Here is a 19,714-nt window from a genome sequence, read left to right as displayed (position 1 = left end):
CAAATCCAACGTTCTTAGTTTTAGAAATGTTCAGGACCAGTTTATTACTGGCCACCCATTCCAAAACAGACTGCAACTCTTTGTTAAGGGTTTCAGTGACTTCATTAGCTGTGGTTTCTGATGTGTATATGGTTGAATCATCAGCATACATGGACACACATGCTTTGTGTAATGTCAGTGGAAGGTCACTGGTAAAAATTGAAAAGAGTACAGGGCCATGAGACAAACATTGGCAGTAGAATGGCCTTACTAAAATGCTCAATGACTTTCAACGTGGCACCGTCATAAGATGCCACCTTTCTAACAAGTCAGTTGGTCTAATTTCTGCCCTGCTAGAGCTGCCCTGGTCAACTGTAAGTGCTGTTATTCTGAAGTGGAAACGTCTAGGAGCAACAACGGCTCAGCCGCAAAGTGGTAGGCCACACAAGCTCACACAACGGGACCGCCGAGTGCTGAAGCGCGTAGCACTTAAAAATCGTCTGTCCTCGGTTGCAACACTCACTACTGAGTTCCAAACTCCCTCTGGAAGCAGTGTCAGCACAAGAACTGTTCGTCAGGAGCTTCATGAAATGGGATCCGTGGACGAGCAGCCGCACACAAGCCTAAGATCACCATGCGCAATGCCAAGCTACGGCTGGTAGTGTAAAGCTCGCCGCTATTGGTCTCTGGAGCAGTGGAAACGTGTGATGAATCACACTTCACCATCTGGCAGGCCGACTGACGAATCTGGATTTGGCGGATGCAAGGAAAACCTACTTGCCCCAATGCATAGTGCTAACTATTACGTTTTGTGGAGGAGGAATAATGGTCTGGGGCTGTTTTTCATGGTTTGGGCTAGACTCCTTAGTTCCAGTGAAGGGAAATATTAACGCTACAGCATACAATGTCATTCTAGATGATTCTGTGCTTCCAACTTTGTGGCAACAGTTTGGGGAAGGCCTTATTTGTTTCAACATGACAATGCCCCCATGCACAAAGCGAGGTCCATAGAGAAATGGTTTGCCGAGATCGGTGTGGAAGAACTTGACTGGCCTGCACAGAGCCCTGACCTCAACCCAAACGAACACCTTTGTGATGAATAAGAATGCCAACTGCGAGCCAGGCCTAATCGCCCAACATCAGTGCCCGGCCTCACTAATGCTCTTGTGGCTGAATGGAAGCAAGTCCCCGCAGCAATGTTCCAACATCTAGTGGAAAGCCTTCCTAGAAGTGTGGAGGCTGTTATAGCAGCAAAGGGGGGACAAACTCCATATTAATGCCCATGATTTTGGAATGAGATGTTCGATGATTAGGTGTCCACATGCATTTGTCCAGCGCTACAGGGGACTAAGGTAGTGTAGAGGTCACAACACTGTTTCTATGGAGACTGTTGTGGAGGAGCGTTCCATGGTGTCGTGGAATCACAAGCAGGTCTTGTACTTTAGGAGTTTCTCTGCCAGAAGGCTGCTTCCTACTCCTCTACTCTGCACCACACTCAGGTCTAGGTACCTGGGACACAGGGGAGGAGAGACTGCTAGGGTGGATCTGTCTCAATACTGTCACCTGCCTCAATACTGTCACCTGTCTCAATACTGTCACCTGACTCAATACTGTCACCTGTCTCAATACTGTCACCTTTCTCAATACTGTCACCTGTCTCATCTGCACAGACTATATTAATACTTTGTTCAGGTCACCTCAAGGGGTCAAGGAAATTCTCAAATGTGTATCACTGAAAATCCTCATGTCCTCTGCCTCACATACAATGACTATATTGATACATGAGAGGTTCTCATACTGGACCTGGAAGATATCCACCAGAACACCCGAGTGTTTATGGTCATCAACATGGCTAAGAAGAAGAAGAAATGCTCCAGATTCCCTTCATGCAGTGTGTTTGGGTACAAGTTACCTGTAGTTGGACAGGAGAACAGTGCTATCAGTGGCCATAGGACTGAATCACCATAATGCAGACAGAACCCCATCAACCATTCCAACATGAATGTATGTTCCTCTTAAGTTTCTATGGTTACGATGATGCATCTGTTAGTGAAGCCTTTACCTCCAGAGAGTAGGTAGACCAGCTGGATGATGAGGGCTCCCAGGAAATAGCTCCCTCTGTAGGACAGGGGGAGGAAGTGCAGGGAGATGCCTCTGATATGACTGGGTGTCCGGTGGAAGGAGATCACAGAGCCTGGAACAGAGAAGAGAGGAAGGCTGGGAAGAGAAAGAAGCATTCATTTGTTTCAAACGTCTCTTGTCTGTCTCTAATACGCCAGTAGGGGGCATCCTAACCCTAGCTTCCAGAGTTCAGAATACTATCCTCCATGTTGGCAGTTGGTTCCAACACTCCACATTTTAACTTCATCCCAACTACATATGGTGTCCATTGACATTCTAAATCTCAAACCCAGTTTGTCTCTGTGTACGAACAGTGTAGCAGCAATAGGTGTGTCAGAAATACGTGCTGGCTCTCTGTCACTCACAGGCAGGGGTGACGAGGGCCTCAGCCAGCCCCAGTAGGATGTACTGGGGAGCCAGCTGGAAGCAGGCCATGGAGGACACCTGGAGCACCTTCCCTGACAGGGCCTGCTCCGTCAGAGGATAGCCCTTCCTGTGGACCTGAGACAGGCCCGCTACCAGGACAGACTGGGCCGCACACACATGATCCAGCACTGAGAGAGGAGAGGAGGGAGGGGACAGGGAGAGAAACAGAGAGAGAGAGGGAGAGAGAGACATTAACATTGACTGGCTCATTGACTGGCTCAACTGTTCTGCCTGCGGCTACGAAACCCCTACCTGTCCCAGACCTGCTGTTTTCAACTCTTAATGATCGGCTATGAAAAGCCAACTGAGAGACCTGAGCCCTAGGACCATACGTCGGGACTACCGGCCGTGGTGACTCCTTGCTGTCCCCAGTCCGCCTGGCCTTGCTGCTATTCCAGTTTCAACTGTTCTGCCTGCGGTTATGGAACCCCCTACCTGTCCCAGACCTGCTGTTTTCAACTCTTAATGATCGGCTATGAAAAGCCAACTGAGATTTATTCCTGATTATTATTTGACCATGCTTGTCACTTATGAACATTTTTGAACATCTTGGCATGGTTCTGTTATAATCTCCACCCGGCACAGCCAGAAGAGGACTGGCCACCCCTCATAGCCTGGTTCCTCTCTAGGTTTCTTCCTAGGTTTTGCCTTTCTAGGGAGTTTTTCCTAGCCACCGTGCTTCTACACCTGCATTACTAGCTGTTTGGGGTTTTAGGCTGGGTTTCTGTACAGCACTTCGAGATATTAGCTGATGTAAGAAGGGCTATATAAAATAAAATTGATTGATTGATTGATATTTGTTCATGTGTGTGTGTGTGGCTGTGTGTGTGTCTGTGTGTGTGTGTGTGTCTGTGTGTGTGTGTCTGTCTGTCTGTGTGTGTGTGTGTGTGTGTCTTTCTCTGTGTGTGTTTGTGTGTGTATCTGTGCCGTGTGTGTGTGCTTACTGATGACTCTGGCGGGGGAGAAGGGTGTTTTCTCCATGGACAGGTAGCAGGAGGTGACACACTCCATGAGAGGGGCCAGCAGCAGCAGAGGTAGGATGCTGATGACGTTCATGGCACTGATGAGAGGAGGAAGCTGTTCAGGTGCAGGTTAGAGTTCATGGTCTGAATGTAGTAACCTGATGGAATCTGTGGGAGAGGTCAGGGTAACAACAGATTCAAGGACAACTTTATGGAGCCTAAATAAACATTATAGATTTGCCAGTTTTACCCCCAACATCTGAAAAATAATGTATTTGGACTTTCCACTGAAAACAAACAATGACCTGTAAATGTTCTAAAAATCAATGAATGAATGGAACCATTTATTTGTCTCTACAGTTTGAAGGAAGTTTCTAACTAACATTAGCGCTATGAAGTCTATAGTACCTGCTAGCTGCCATAGACTTCCAGTCATTGCGCTAACGCTAGTTGGCATTGGCTCACAAAACGACCTCTAACTTCCTTCATACAGGATACAGAGACATTAAAATGGTGTCCATGAGTTCATCTGACTCTGGGGAAATAGATAAAGGGCTTCATTGCCTAAATCCCGAAGAATCCCTTTAAATTGAGTTTTTCAGTGATTGCAATTATTAATTTTTGCAATTACATTTACATTGTAATCATTTAGCAGACACTCTTATCCAGAGCGACTTTCAATTAATGCAAAATGTGAATCACAATTTTTTTTAAATGGTATAGAAAAGTATTTAGTATTTTGAAAAATTTAGTTCAGCCCAGTGTGATTCAAATGACAAAATACTCAGAAGTCATTAAAATACGTATTTCAAATAGATGTAAGAGAAATACTGAACATCTCTGGCTACTACCCAACACTCTGTCACACTTCCTTATCAAAGAAACCACACCCCCTCTACATACAGAGTACACAGTCAAGTAGGAAGCCACTTCCTGTCCTCTGGTGTAGAGTTCCATGAAACAGAAAGTCATCTTTGACACTGAACAGAAAGTAATCTTTGACACTGCCATTGCTTAACCTACGGGAGAGAGCACCAAAATGGCAGAGAATCAGGAACTGTTCTGTTGCACCATCTGTCTGGATCTACTGAAGGATCCGGTGACTACTGCCTGTGGACACAGCTACTGTATGGGCTGTATTAAAGAAAGCTGGGATCAGGATGATCTGAAAGGTGTCTACAGCTGTCCACAGTGCAGACAGACCTTTACCCCAAGGCCTGTTCTGAACAGAAGCACTGTGTTGGCTGAAGTTTTGGAGAAACTGAAGAAGACAGGACTCCAGGCTGCTCCCCCTGCTGCTCTGTGCTATGCTGGACCTGGAGATGTGGCGTGTGATTTCTGCACTGGGACCAGAAAGCAGAAAGCCCTCATGTCCTGTCTGTCGTGTCTGGCCTCTTACTGTGAGACTCACCTCCAACCTCACTATGAATTTCCTGGTTTCAAGAAGCACAAGCTGGTCAAAGCCACCGCACAACTACAGGAGAAGATCTGCTCTGATCATGACAAACTGCTGGAGGTTTACTGTCGTACCGATCAGCAGTGTATCTGTATGCTGTGTACAATGGATGAACATAAAGGCCATGATACAGTGTCAGCTGCAGCAGAGAGGACTGAGAAACAGGTAAGACCAGAACTACTTGTTGGTGACTGTCTGATAAACAAATAATAATTACAGTAGGAACTAAGGCTGTTTGAATATGAGATCATTCAAATGAAATCGATCCATGGCAGAACAAATATGAACACAAACCTTGATTAAATAGATGTGTTAACCCAGAGTCTCCAAATGTATCACCATTTTCTAAAGTCAAACACCATTGTAATTTGTTATCAAACACCCAATCAGCTCACCTGTTTTGTGCACTGTTAAAACTATAATCATTCACATAACAACATAATAATATAATTTCACACAGACTCTTCCTCAACATTTTAATCCCTATCTTCTATGGGATCTATGTCCCATTACTATACTATTGATCTACTCGACAAATAAAGCTTGATAGCTCATTGAAGAGTGATTCTCCACAGAGGCAGCTGGGGATGAGTCAGCAGAAGGTCCAGCAGAGATTCCAGGAGAGAGAGAAGGACCTGAAGGAGCTCCAACAGGCTGTGGAGTCTCTCAAGGTGAGTATTGTTGACCAGAGGAGAGGCATCATTTCACATCTCTCCTCCAGTCAGAGAGAGGGGCCCCTATCCAATCCCACTGACCCCACTGTTGGGAACAGGCTGTCTGGACCCCTTTCAGAGAATATACTGCTTAATGTAACCGGCGGGATATGAACCCGGGTCTACTGAGGGAGAAAACAACATCTTGACCGTTACACCAAGAGGACATTCCCTATTGGGCTGAGGGCCGACACTGATTTGGAAGTCGAAGGTGGGGGCTACCTCATCACATAACCATGAGTAACCATGACCGACTCATGTCCCCTATACATTAACATGGAGCTCTCTCTCTCTCTCTCAATTCAATTGAATTCAAAGGGCTTTATTGGCATGGGAAACATATGTTTACATTGCCACAGCAAGTGAAATAGATACTAAACAAAAGTGAAATAAACCACCAGAAATTAACAGTAAACATTACACTCACAAAAGTTTCAAAGGAATAGAGACTTTCAAATGTTATAACTCAAGTGCAAACAGAGTGAGCCGTGCGCCAGACCGAGTTCTGGAGGTGAAATGGAAATGAATGAGGGAAAGTTAAGTGAGTTAGAAGGTGTGGTGAAGAGCTCAGAACCAGAGCCTGGCATCAATGGACATGATAAAGAAGAATTTGGTGCAGTAGGAGTTACATTTTTGGAGAAAGTGGATCCATACCTTTTGGCAGATCAATTTGGGTTTCAGGGTGGGTGGGAAAGGAGTTGGGTGCAGTTGAATCAGTGAAGGTAACCTGTAGTGGACTTGTGATATTTGTTTGTGTTTCTTCTGACCAGAGGGAGTGGGCGCTCCGTGTCACGCAACTTCGGTCAAGATCTGTTTCTTGCTTTGCTCTTAGAAACAGGGCACCATTGAATGAGTTATTTCTGGGGTAATGTTAAGTGTGGAGGTTGAGCAATTGAAGTTGAAGATTCCTGGTGTTTGTGATGCCCGCCGTTTGGTGCAGACCCGGTGTTGAGCGTGTTGAAACAGAGGAGTCACTGTCAGTCCTTTTGAGTTTTGAGTCTTTACCCGACAAAGTCATGGTAGGATATATCAGTTATCCTGTTAGAGCTTTGTGCCGAATCCACTGCACTGATTCAGGTGCAACTTTTATGATCATGTTGCAGCAGTTTGTAGGAGGGAGATTCCAAGATGTGGGAAGTGTGCAGGAGGGCATGGGATAGAGGATTGTGTAGTTTCGGTGGATAAAGTTGTGTGTCAACTGATGGGATGCCCATGTTGCTGGGGATCGGAGGTGTCCGGTGCGAGAGAGGCAGGTTGAGGTGCCTAGAGTCAGAGTAGTGCAGAAGGTGTCGTATAATGAGGCAGTGAAGGAAGTAGAGGAGGATGGGTCAAGGGTGAGAGATCCTGAGAGGATCCCTGTGAGTAGTAGATCTGTGCCAGCACAGAGGGATAGGCCAACGAGTGATATATGCTTCAGTAAAGATAGCTTCTTAGCATTCATAGCAATGGTTATCAACTGTACCGCACAAATGGAACGTAAATCAAAGAAACAATATGTTGTGGTGGCAGCTGCAGAGAACTATTTGGGCATGCAAGATTTGACTTCAGAAGAGTTACAGGGTGTGTTGAGTGGTGGTGTCCCGTCCTCCCAGGCCGTTGGCATGGTGCAGGAGCAGATAGGGTCAAAGTAGTGGAATGGGGTAGTGGGTATTTAATGAGTTTAGGGTTAGTTGGAAGGGTGTTTTTCTGTATCATTATAATTTCCCCTTTTCCCATTTTGTATCGCAAAGTAAAATCGTTTTATATTATGGTCCAGTTGGGGGCGGTAATGCAACATATTGGATGCCAACCGCCGTTAAACTCCAAAGAAGAAGAACCGTTATATTATGGCTATGTACAGTGTTGTAACGATGTCTCTGTCTCTCCCATTCCATCACTTTCACGGTGGTTGGTTGTGTGGGTCTCTGGTTATGAATGGGGTGCTGACAGACAATCGTTGATGGATATTTATAGAGCTCTGATCAGAACGACAATTGATTATGGGTGTATAGTTTATGGAACAGAGGCAAAGACTTGCCTTCAGAACCTGGACAGAATCCAGTATATAGCTTTAAGGATATGTATTGGTGCATTTAAATCAACATCTGTATGTGCCTTACTAGTGGAGGCAGGTGAGATGCCTTCGGATATACAGCGTAAAAAATGGTCATTATCTTATTGGGTTAGGTTGAAAGGCTGTGAGGTTGAGCATCCCACTGCTACTGTTCTAGATGACTGTTGGGAATATACTAGTAGACAAGGCAGTGGTTTTGAATGGACAGTTGGAAAGCTTGCTGATGAGAGTGGTTTGAGGGAGTTGGAGGTTGGCCCTTCTGTGGTGATAGGGGATGTTCCTCCATGGTTACTCCCAGACCCTGTTGTTGATCTAACCTTGGTAGAGAAAAGGAAAGATTGGTCAGAAGTCAGAGATATAGAGAAACTGGTTGACAATTACATTGGTATAAGTTTTTATACTTTTTTACCGCTTTTCACAGATGGATCCAAGGACCCAGATAGTGGGCGCACAGGAGCAGGCGTTTACGTTCCTGAATTTGATGTGCAGATATGTAGAAGACTAACAGATGAACTGTCAGTATACTCAGTTGAACTGTTGGCGATAATAGTTGCCCTCCAGTGGGTGGAGGACGTACAACCTGTTAGAATTATAGTATTCTCAGATTCTCTGTCTGTATTGAATAGTTTATCATCTGGTAAATCTAATAGGAGTTACCTGCTATTGGAGGTATTAATGTTATTATGGAGAATTGAGAGAAGGGGTTTAGTAGTGAGATTCTGCTGGGTCCCAGCACATTCAGGTGTGGAAAGGAATGAAATTGTAGACCAGTTAGCTAAAATAGCTTTAAAACGAGATATAATTGATATTAATGTTCCACTGGGTAGAGGTGCGGCCAAATGTAAGATCAGAGCCATTTTGATAGATGTGTGGCAGAAGAGATGGTACTCTGAGCACAAGGGCCGGCATTTATATGAATAGTTGACAGTTTTACAGAAAGGTCGATGGACCAAGATTCAAAGATCAGATTCGGAAGGAAGAGGTGGTGTTTACTCGATTGCGCTTAGGACATTGTACATTGATCTCGTCATTACATCTGGTTGGCAAGCATGGGAATGGTTTGTGTCTGGAGGGTATGGTCGATGAAACGGCGGAGCATGTGTTGTTATATTGTTGTAAGTATGTTGAAGAGAGGGAAAGATTGAAGTGTAGGGTCATTGGGGTTGGGGGGTTTGGAAGGGATTTGGGGATGGGGGAGGGTCTATTAGAAGTTAGTAGGGCTCTTCTTTATTTTCTCAGAAGTACTGAGTTAGGTAGGAGGATTTAGAAATGTTGGAAACCGTGATTGACCACACACTCCAGCACAGTAGGTGGCGGCATGCACCTTTAACGTTGGTTTGTGGACCGCCATTATATCATAGAAGAAGAAGTTGGTTGTGTGAGAGATTTGCTGTTCGTGAGGAGGGCTACTATTCTTTTTTCTTTTGGTTCTTGCGTATTTTCTGAATTTATTTTCTCATGGTGGAGGGTTTGTTTATTGGTTTCCACTGTTTATCGTTTAGAGTTGAGGGGGGAGTAGGGGTAGTTTGTTAGGGCGGCGTGATGGCCTCAACCGAGTGGAGAAGAAACGCTGTCACTTTGGGTCCGTTCCGGAGAAAGGTGTGGAGGAAGTTTTGCTCATGGTCGGCGAACAGGTTGGAGCAGAACATCTGCACTCTGCATCCAGAATGAACAAGGCGGTGGTTGTGTTAATGAAAAAGGTTTGTCTTGTTGTGAGTGGGATTTTTGTGAGGGGTGTGTTGGTGCAGATGTCGCCTCTTTCTATAAGAGTTGTGGTGGCTAATCTGCCTCCGTTTATTACTTACGAACAGACCGCAAGTACTTGGTTAGTTTTGGTAAATTTGCAAGTGGTTTTCGTGTGCTCTCGGCTGGGTGCCAAGTGGAATCCGTTAAACATGTCTCTTTTCATAGACAAGTGTTTGTTTCTTAACAAACTTCAAGGTTACACAGGGGAGGGGTGGAACACAGGGTTTGCTAGCACAGATAGTTTTCGGTGTTTCTAGTGTGGGGATCATCAGTTATAGGCTACAAGCAGCAGTATGATTGATAGGTAGGACAGGTATTGAACCCAAATAATCCCTACTCAGATGCGCTAACCTCAACCCTAGTAAACATGCATTATAAAAACCTTCTATATAAAATTATCTCATATTGGTAGTAAATAGCCTCTGAATAGAAAAGAAAAAACACTGCATCTTCCAGCCCACCAATAAATTACAAAATGCAACCGTCACGGTTAGCATATTTACCTCAACATGCCCCTCGCTTGCGTGAGAAGGCAGAGTGCTCGATGCTGGTTGATGAATTTGACAATTAATGTACTAGGAAAATACGTTTTTGTCGACCGGAGGTGACTGAATTAATGTTCAGGCGTATTGATAATCATTATAGTAATGAAGTATAATTTCAAAACATGACCATAAAAACAGGTAATAATAAACATGAATCATCATTATATTACTTCACAGTAATGTGTTAAATGCTTTTTCAGTCCTTCCTCTTGCGTTAGCAGTGTGGAAAGGGACAGTAAAACGCTCAGGCAGGAGGAGTTTTCCTGTGAGGTGGAGTGGTGGTGTATCCAGGGAGAGAACTAAACTAATCTTCTGAAATGTCATTCATGGTCTTATGCTGCCATCTATTGGAATTATTAAGCAACTGCAGTAGTACTGAATAAAGTGTTTTTCCTTACTAATCCGTACTAAAGTAGTGATTACTCAGAATTGCAAAATAAATGGCAGGGGTACCAGGAGGGAGAAGAGTACATTTTAGTCATTTAGCAGATGCTCTTATCCAGAGCGACTTACAGTTAGTGAGTGCATACATTTTCATACTGTCCCCCCTTGGGAAACGAACCCACAACCCTGGTGTTGCAAGAGCCATGCTCTACCAACTGAGCTACACGGTAGTAGTGCATGGCCAAGTGGTGGTGCGCAGGCCGTGGAGAAAGCGGTGGTGGGGAGGGTTGCAGCTGGGCTACATGAGCTGAGGCAGGTTTCTGTAGTAACAGAGACTCCGGTGGGCGAAGGCTTGGTGGGCTCATCCCAGGAAATATTGCCTGTCATTGGGGAAGAGGCTCTGATCAGGGGGGAAGTGCAGCGGGGCAGAGACTGGGGAGGAGGAGGACGGTACCGTGCCAATGGAGGAGGAGGAAGAGGGGGGAGGTGAGTCTGCGGGAGCGGAGGACAAGGCGTCTCGTTTTCAGACGGCTCATTGGATCCAGAGCTGACAGCCAGTCAGGCTGAGGGCCCAGTATATATGGTGAGAGAACTTTCTAGGTTCCTGATGGAGACTAAAGGGGAGAAAGAAGGTTCTGCTGGAGTCTTATTTGATTGATCCTGGAAGGTTTGTAAGCTCAGTACAACACGTGATGAAGAATGAGGGGTTTAGTGTCCTCTCACCCAGGAAGCGGTATAGACTGAGAAAATGGGTCATGGGTTCTTAAGGGCATGTCTTCAGAATCTGCTTAAATTGATGTTTTTTTCTGGCATGGCGGCTTTATGGGCTTCTCTACTGGTTTCTGATTGTGGTGATTTCCCTCCCACCTCTTATGGAGATTTCACGGTTAGACTTCCTTAACATGAACGGCGACAAAGACTGGGGGAATATGTAAACCAAAAACATTTAAATGCCATGGCAGAAATCTTAGTGCAGGGGTAGCAAAAGAGGTGTGTAAGTGTAGGTTGTTAGTGTTTAGAGCCCAAATAATGACCTTGTCTTTGCTTTCATAAATGTGTCTGCACCTGGTCCTCTGTAGCTCAGCTGGTAGAGCACGGCGCTTGTAACGCCAGGGTAGGGGGTTCGATCCCCGGGACCACCCATACACAAAAAAAAATATATATATATATATATGCATGCATGACTGTAAGTCACTTTGGATAAAAGCGTCTGCAAAATGGCACTTTATATTATATTATAGTACAGGGCTCAGTTCTCTGTTTCACCAGAGGGGTTGGAAAAACAGAGTGGGCAAACCAAGAAAATCCCTTGTTTTACGTTTGTCTGATGGGCGGGTAACTTCTGTTGTGGGGAGATGAGGGAGCCTGATGGGTGGGTAACTTCTGTTGTGGGGGAGATGAGGGAGTCTGATGGGTGGGTAACTTCTGTTGTGGGGAGATGAGGGAGCCTGATGGGTGGGTAACTTCTGTTGTGGGGGAGATGAGGGAGCCTGATGGGTGCGTAACTTCTGTTGTGGGGGAGATAAGGGAGCCTGATGGGTGGTTAACTTCTGTTGTGGGGAGATGAGGGAGCCTGATGGGTGGGTAACTTCTGTTGTGGGGGAGATGAGGGAGCCTGATGGGTGGGTAACTTCTGTTGTGGGGGAGATGAGGGAGCCTGATGGGTGGGTAACTTCTGTTGAGGGGGAGATGAGGGAGCCTGATGGGTGGGTAACTTCTGTTGTGGGGGAGATGAGGGAGCCTGATGGGTGGGTAACTTCTGTTGTGGGGGAGATGAGGGAGCCTGATGGGTGGGTAACTTCTGTTGTGGGGGAGATGAGGGAGCCTGATGGGTGGGTAACTTCTGTTGTGGGGGAGATGAGGGAGCCTGATGGGTGGGTAACTTCTGTTGTGAGGAGATGAGGCTGTGGAGTTGTACTCTGATTTATAGAGGGCAGAAATCTGTGGTCCTCTGTAGCTCAATTGGTAGAGCATGGCGCTTGTAATGCCAGGGTAGTGGGTTCGATCCCCGGGACCACCCATATGTAAAAATGTATGCACATGACTGTAAGTCGCTTTGGATAAAAGCGTCTGCTAAATGGCTTATTGTTATTATTATTATTATTATTACTATTATTATACTGGGTTTTCTCAGGTTCTGCTCACAGACCTTTCCAAACTCTCTCTGTCAAAGATAAATCAAATAGACATTTCCCTGGCCTTTCACAAACTCTCAGCTGCTGTCTCTCAGACGGTCTGCCTGTGGATTTTTATAAAAAGTTCTGGGGAATTATTTTACAGGACGTGTGTTGTGTGTGTGCGTCGGGGTGGGGGAGCAGTCACTAAGCTATAGACGGGAGGCTTTGACTCTCCTGCCCAATCAAGTAGATTTGAGCGACTTAAAGAACTGGAGGCCTGTGGCATTGCTCTGTTTGGACTATAAGGTCTTTACCAAGGTCCTCGTTAAAAGACTGAAGTCCCACCTGGACTCTATTGTACACAAGGACCAAACGTACTGTGTACCAGGACGCTCAAACACAGACAATCTGTTCATAATCAGGAGAAAGCCTTTGATAGGGTGGACCATGAATATCTGTTCAATGTGTTGTTTTGGTTGTGGGGATAATTTTGTGGCCTGTGTTCAAATGCTGTACGCTGGGGCTTCATGTATGGTCAAGGTGTGGGGAGGGCTCAGTAGGCCAGTCTGGTTAGGGAGGGGCATTCACCAGGGATGCCCTCTGTCAGGGCAGCTATACACGCTTGTTATTGAGCCCTTTCTGGGCCTGCTACGCAGGAGGCTACAGGGAGTGTGGGAGCCAGGCATATGGTTGGGGACAGGCATAGCAGTGTCAGCATACGCTGATGACGTCTGTGTTGGTAAGGGATGAGCAGAATCTACAGGGCCTGGAGAATAGTTTGAGGGTGTACGAGGGGGCGTCTTCTGCTTAGGTAAACTGGGGCAAGAGTGAGGCTCTGTTATGTGGGGCATGGAGGGACAGGGCACCTCCGCAGCTTCCAGGGGGGTTGCAGTGGGGCTGTGAGTGGCTCAAGATGCTTGGGGTGTATCTGGGCTCGGAGGGTTGGGATAGGAAGAACTGGGAAGGAGTGTCACAAGCGGTGGTGTCGAGGCTGACGAAGTGGAGGTGGCTCTTCTCCCAAGTGGCATACAGAGGGACGGTGCTGATCATCAACAACTTGGTGGCATCCTCTCTATGGCTTAAATTGGCCATTCTCAACGCCCCCCGGTGGTCTGCTTGTGGACCTGCAGCGCAAGTTAGTGAATTTTTTCTGGTCAGGGTGGCAGCGTTCTGACTCAGCAGCACAGAGGCTACTGTACCGTACGGAGGTGGGCTGGAGGGAACCAGCATGTGCTCTGTTGAGGAGGGCTGGTGGTTTGGGGCTGGATCAGCAGCTCTTCATCATGCGGCAGGAGAGACTCAATACAGCAGGGGTCTCTGATTTCTATGCTGCAGTACTTAGGGCTGGAGCAGCCTGAGGAGGGGCCACCACCGTTTCCACCACTGCAAGTGACAGCAGAGACTGGGGACTGGCAGGAGAGTCCAGAGGACTTACTGACTTTTAACACTCTGAGCCTGGGGGAGTTTGAGGAGGTGGGGGGTAAGGTGCTGTACACCCTCAGTTTCAAGGTTAGACACATCAGGAGCTTAGCGGGAGTGAAGGGGCATCAGTGGCAGGGGGTTGTGGGGGCTGAGAGCATGGCAGGGTATAGGTGGAGGGGCTCTATAAGCTCCCAGTGCTGGAAAGGTCAGGGGTCCTCCAGTGGAAGGTATTACATGGAGCCCTGGACACCAATAGCTGGTTGGTTGGCTCGGGTTGACCTGGGAGTTGGGGAGGGGTGTCCGTTTTCTGCAATGACAGACTGTTCATCATGTTTTTTCTGTGTTGCCAGGGTAATGCCATTACTGTTGACGCCTTAGGGTTGAGTTTGAGTTGTACAAAATGATCAACAGTGTGGAGATGTTTCAGGAGGTATGGGGGCTCAGGGGGCTGTCTGTACGGCTGGAGAGGAGGGGTTGGATGGACGGTTGGAATGTGGTGCTGGATGGTGTATTGTACTGTGGTGTTGGGTACTGGATAATGTGATTGTGTAGAGGTTGTGGTGTCACGCAATGTGCTTTTAGGGGTGGGGGTGTTAGTGTAATGAGGATGGCTCATTAAAGTAAGACAAGTCTCTCTCTCTCTCTCTCTTAACAGCGCTCTGCACAGGCAGCAGTGGATGACAGTGATAAGATCTTTACCGAGCTGATCCGCTCCATTGAGAGAAGGCGCTCTGAGTTGAAGGAGCTGATCAGAGCCCAAGAGAAGGCTCAAGTGAGTCAAGCTGAAGGACTCCTGGAGCAACTGGAGCAGGAGATAGCTGAGCTGAGGAAGAGAAGCACTGAGCTGGAGCAGCTCTCACACACAGAGGATCACATCCATTTCCTCCAGGTAACTCAACTGCCTTGATACATGTGATATGAAATTAAAACTCTCAATCATTTGGTTCTGCTCCCTCTCACTCTCTCTCTCTCTCTCTCTCTCTCTCTCTCTCTCTCTCTCTCTCTCTCTCCAGAGTTATCAGTCTCTCTCCAGTACCAGTGTATCTTCAGACTTACCCAGTATCGTTGTCCGTCCTCTTCAGTACTTTGGAGATGTGAGTAAGACTGTGTCTGAACTGAGAGAGAAACTAGAAGACGTCCTTAAAGGAGAATGGACCAAGATCTCCACTACAGGTGTGTTGAAAATAATAAGAACATCAACTTTAGACCATTGAAAGTTCCCTACTAGTCATATACATGTGGAATATGGTGTGATGATAACATTCCCTCTCTCTGTGAATGTGTTTGTGTGTCTGTAGTGAATATAGTGGATGTTGTACTGCCTCCAGAGCCCAAGACCAGAGAACAGTTCTTACAATGTGAGTCTCTTTATTCTGAAGTAACTAACAGTCTCTTTTTACTGACACTCCTAACAATCCCTCTAGAAATATATAGCAATAGTAGATCTAATCAAAGACTGGGTATCTATCTGACTCCTCATATTTCTCTGATTTGATCTCTGCTGTGCTCTAATCAAAGACAGGGTAGATACAGTATCTGACTTAACTTATTGTTCTAACTCCCCTCATTGGTCTCTGCTCTGCTCTTCTCCCAGATTCCTGTCAGCTCACACTGGACCCAAACACAGCACACACACTCCTCTCTCTGTCTGAAGGGAACAGAAAGGTGACCTATACAGGCCAAGTCCAACCATATCCTGTTCATCCAGATAGATTCACAAACTACCAGGTTATGTGTAGAGAGGTTCTGTCTGGACGCTGTTACTGGGAGGTGGAGTGCAGTGGGGGGGGGTTTGTTTATACAGCAGTCTCATATAAAGACATCAGCAGAACAGGGAGAGATGGTGCATTTGGAGAGAATGACAAGTCCTGGAGTTTACACTACTATAGTGGTGGTTATTTGTTCAGACACAATAATGTTGAGACTAAAGTATCAGGCCCTCAGTCCTCCAGAGTAGGAGTGAACCTGGATCACAAGGCAGGTACTCTGTCCTTCTACAGTGTCTCTGACACAATGACCCTCCTCCACAGAGTCCAGACCACATTCACTCAGCCCCTCTATCCTGGGTTTCGTTTAGATCGTTTTTTCTCTAGTGCTGCTGGGTTTTGGCTCTCTGGTGCTGCTGAGCTGGTTAAACTGTAGTAGGGTCCACATAGATACCAGTCATGCTGGTGTAGTCTATAGCTGAGCTGGTTAAACTGTAGTAGGGTCCACATTGATACTAGTCATGCTGGTGTAGTCTATAGCTGAGCTGGTTAAACTGTAGTAGGGTCCACATAGATACTAGTCATGCTGGTGGTGATGGTCCCCAGATATAATACTCTGTTTTTCTGTACAATTATTTTTGTCTGACTGATTTAATCTTCAGAGTTTAATTAAAACTTAACGTATTTTTTATCAAATGTAATGTTTTAATTGGCTACATTTACATTAATTATGATGTTTGCTGTTAATGTACGTTGGTTGGCATTCAGAACAATTGATATGTTTTCTCAATTGGTTCTCTGTCTCAATGTCATTTTCCTCAGTTTCATGGCACAGGTAGTGTTACTTACTTGCTAATTGAACTATATGGGCCAGTTTCCTGGACACAGATTAAGCCTAGTCCTAGACTAAAAAGCATGTTCAATGGAGATGTCCGGGAAACCGACCATACGTTTGGCATCTTTCATTCTCCCATACTGCTCAGTCAAAGCAACATTAAACCTGTCCAGCAGGTGGTGCTATTAACCAAACAATAAAAACAGCAGATATCTTGACTTGCCGCTCAGTATATCAGTAATGTTCAGAATTGTACTTTAATATCATTGGAGATTGATGGTGTAGTGTATGGAAATTATGACTGTTTTAAATGTTTTTCATGAAGAAATGGAATGTTGGTTATGTTAGTATCAAAAGGCAATGTTTAGTATAATGTAACATATAATAGACAGGAAGTGTATTGTAAAACTGGCCAGAAGAGGGAGCCCATCTTGTTGCATTGGTTATAAATAGGGGTACACGAAGAAGATAGGACAGAGCAGACATTGGAATTGGAGGACACTGCTCTCCAGACCTTGCAAGTCTGTTACTCATGCTGAAGCTTGTGATCTGAATAAACCTTATGATCAACGTTCAGTATGAGCAGACTCCTTTGTTCATCAGCAATGACGACCACCATTCATCATATACGACATAATGGCGAGCTTGCCAGGAGGGATGATGCAATCCTTCTTTGCTGCATTTGGAGTCGCCAAGCTAACTCAAGCTAACTTCGGTCTGGAGTCATGACCCGACCAAACACAGCTAAGTTGTTGGTTTTGTTACTGCTTGTGTACACTGGAGGAATGTACCCTTATGACTGTGCCTTAGGTGGTGTTTTTGCTGATGACTGGGGTCTGGCTAATCATTATACAAATTTTAAAAATTGTTTATAGAGATGTGTTGCTTGAATAGTAAGTCAAGAACAGTCGGGGCCAAGATATGTATACAATTTTAGAGCATTGCAGGTTTAGATAAGCCCTCGTGACGAGGCGACCAACAGGGTGGGCCAAAATCCTGGCAACGCATTATGAGTTTCAGGTCAGTCTGGGACTGGGGTTTGGTTGAAAATTTATTGGGGATGGCTTGCTCAACTTCTGTCCGACGGGATATTTGCATTGGGGAGGATCGCTCACTTAAATAGCCTTACCCACGGCAGAATAAATTTAGGGCAAACGAAACAGTACTCAATTAAAGGAACGCAATGCTGGGTTTTGTTACATGTTGTAGGCCGCAGTTAGCGAAAGGCTAATGCTAAAGGCTAATTGTGTTGCGTGCTACATGATAATCTCAACCTTAGAGGTCCACTGCGATGGATTCAAGCCTCTTAAACTTGTTTGTATGTGGTGGAACTGAAAGTTTTACGCAAATGTGAGCTCTGTTATGTGTAATTGTGTGAGTATAACGTATAAAATAGTGACGCTGTAGCGTATCGGTCTATTGTGTGGTCAGCATGGGCTTAAGGGGATGTGTGTGTGGGAGTTTACAGGGCGAAAACTACGACATGTGGGCGCGTTGAGCCTACAAAACAAAATGGTGGCTTAAGGTCAGAGGTCTTTGGGGTTTCTTTGCAGGGGTTTAATAGCTACCGAGAAGGAAAGGTGGACACGAATCTTTTAAAATCGTTAGAGGGACTTTTATTTGAACGGGAAACTATTTGGCGAGATGTAGTAAAGTTATAAATCAAATATATGTTGACGGAGTATAATTAATTAAATTAAAAGACGATTAAAATTAAATGAAATGTTTTGGAGCGATCTATGTAATAAATGATATTTGCGCATGCGTGGGATTCTGCAAAACAACACATTGGTTAAACTGCAGGGGGAGACAGAGGAACACAGACGACGGAACAAATAGACAGACAGAGGAGAAATTTTAACACGATGATTCTAGTTTAAACGGCGGTGGGTTAAGATGAAACTTGTTTGGGTACCTATTGAATTTATAAATTAAATATATGGTAACGGATTATAATAGAGTGAATTAAATAATTAAATAACGAATAAAAATAAAAATAAATGTTTTTGAGCGATCTATTTAGTTCTGAGTTTAGTCTTAGAGTGAATAATGTAGAACGAATGAATATTGAATGGTTGGAAATACTCAGTGATGGCATTAACTATTAAAAGCTGTTTCTGTGTCTTTGTCCCTTGTCATGAGAGACAGGAGAGAGGGGGAGCGAGGAGATACAGGAAGTGATCACGTGACGCTGCAGAGGATCAAGTCATAAAACAGGTTACTGTTACAAGATATGTGATGTTATGACGATTTTGCATAGGCTTGGCAAATACTATTTCATTAAAAATTGCATTTTGGGTGACTCTGTGTATCACTGGCATTTGATGGGAATTGTAGTATTGAAGGGTTAGAGGCTTTGTTTTTGGGATTGCTTTGGAGTTGACTAATTTACTTGCATTTGATGGGTTGTGGTAATATAGTCAACACTAATGGATAAATTGGGGACATAGGATATAGGAATAAAAATTGGTTTTAATTATTCATGATTTTTAATTGACTTATTTGGATTTATTTGGAGTTGTTAGGTTTATATTAATAATTTAAGGGGGGAAGCCTACATAGGCTATATAGTTTAAAATAAGATAGTTCACAATAAAGGAATATAAAGGGTTGTTACAATGGGGAAAAAGATATCAGGACTATGAAAGTCATTACACGGGTTGATATAGTGCATAGTGGTAATCCTTTAACTAAAGTGTTGCTAGGTTATCCGGCAAGTGAAACAAAAGTTGTCCTTCATTCTCAAACAGAAATTGATAAAATATGTCAGCGATAAGATAGGTTTAAAAAGTAGAGCTTAGGGATGTTTATTCTCAGCTTACAATGATCATCCAGGAGTGATTATTGCATCAGAAATATAGACAAATAATAGATAGGGTACCCGCAGAAACAACGATGAAGATGAATCCAGAAGACGGAAGAAAATGAGATGTCTGGAACGTGAAGGAGAAGAGGATGATGAGGATGAGAGTGATTGATGAGAGGTCATGGGTGGAGGTGACTCTGTGATCAGAGGGAAGTGGCAAGAGAGGAAAGAAGAAATGGATACTAGAGATTTGATCTCTGATGAAAGTTGAAGGTACAAGAGCAAAGAAGAAATGGAGAAGTGGAAGAAGTAACACGACTGGATGAAGACCTCAAGAATTGAAGGAGAAGAATAATACAGTGAGGCCAAAGGAAAGGCCACTGGTAAGAAGATGATATTTCAAGAACAGAACTTAGAAGATAACATTTTGAAAATTACTGATA

The 19,714-nt window shown here is 44.9% G+C and overlaps 1 protein-coding gene and 1 pseudogene across 1 annotated transcript; one reads left to right on the top strand and one right to left on the bottom strand.

Annotated features, from left to right (window-relative positions):
* Positions 1-1,343: 1,343 nt before the first annotated feature.
* On the bottom strand, positions 1,344-4,460 carry LOC121565544 (annotated as a pseudogene).
* LOC121540006 (tripartite motif-containing protein 16-like) lies at positions 4,351-16,092 on the top strand. The gene is made up of 6 exons (XM_045207877.1): positions 4,351-5,109; positions 5,520-5,615; positions 14,580-14,813; positions 14,938-15,097; positions 15,223-15,282; positions 15,519-16,092. Exons 1-6 carry the CDS (start codon positions 4,528-4,530, stop codon positions 16,064-16,066), a joined length of 1,680 nt encoding a protein of 559 aa, XP_045063812.1. The 5' UTR covers positions 4,351-4,527; the 3' UTR covers positions 16,067-16,092.
* The last annotated feature ends 3,622 nt before the right edge of the window (positions 16,093-19,714 follow it).

This window comes from Coregonus clupeaformis, chromosome 26 (genome assembly GCF_020615455.1).
Source record: "Coregonus clupeaformis isolate EN_2021a chromosome 26, ASM2061545v1, whole genome shotgun sequence".
In the NCBI taxonomy this organism is placed as follows: domain Eukaryota; kingdom Metazoa; phylum Chordata; class Actinopteri; order Salmoniformes; family Salmonidae; genus Coregonus; species Coregonus clupeaformis.
This window is presented reverse-complemented; position numbering and strand designations above follow the sequence as displayed.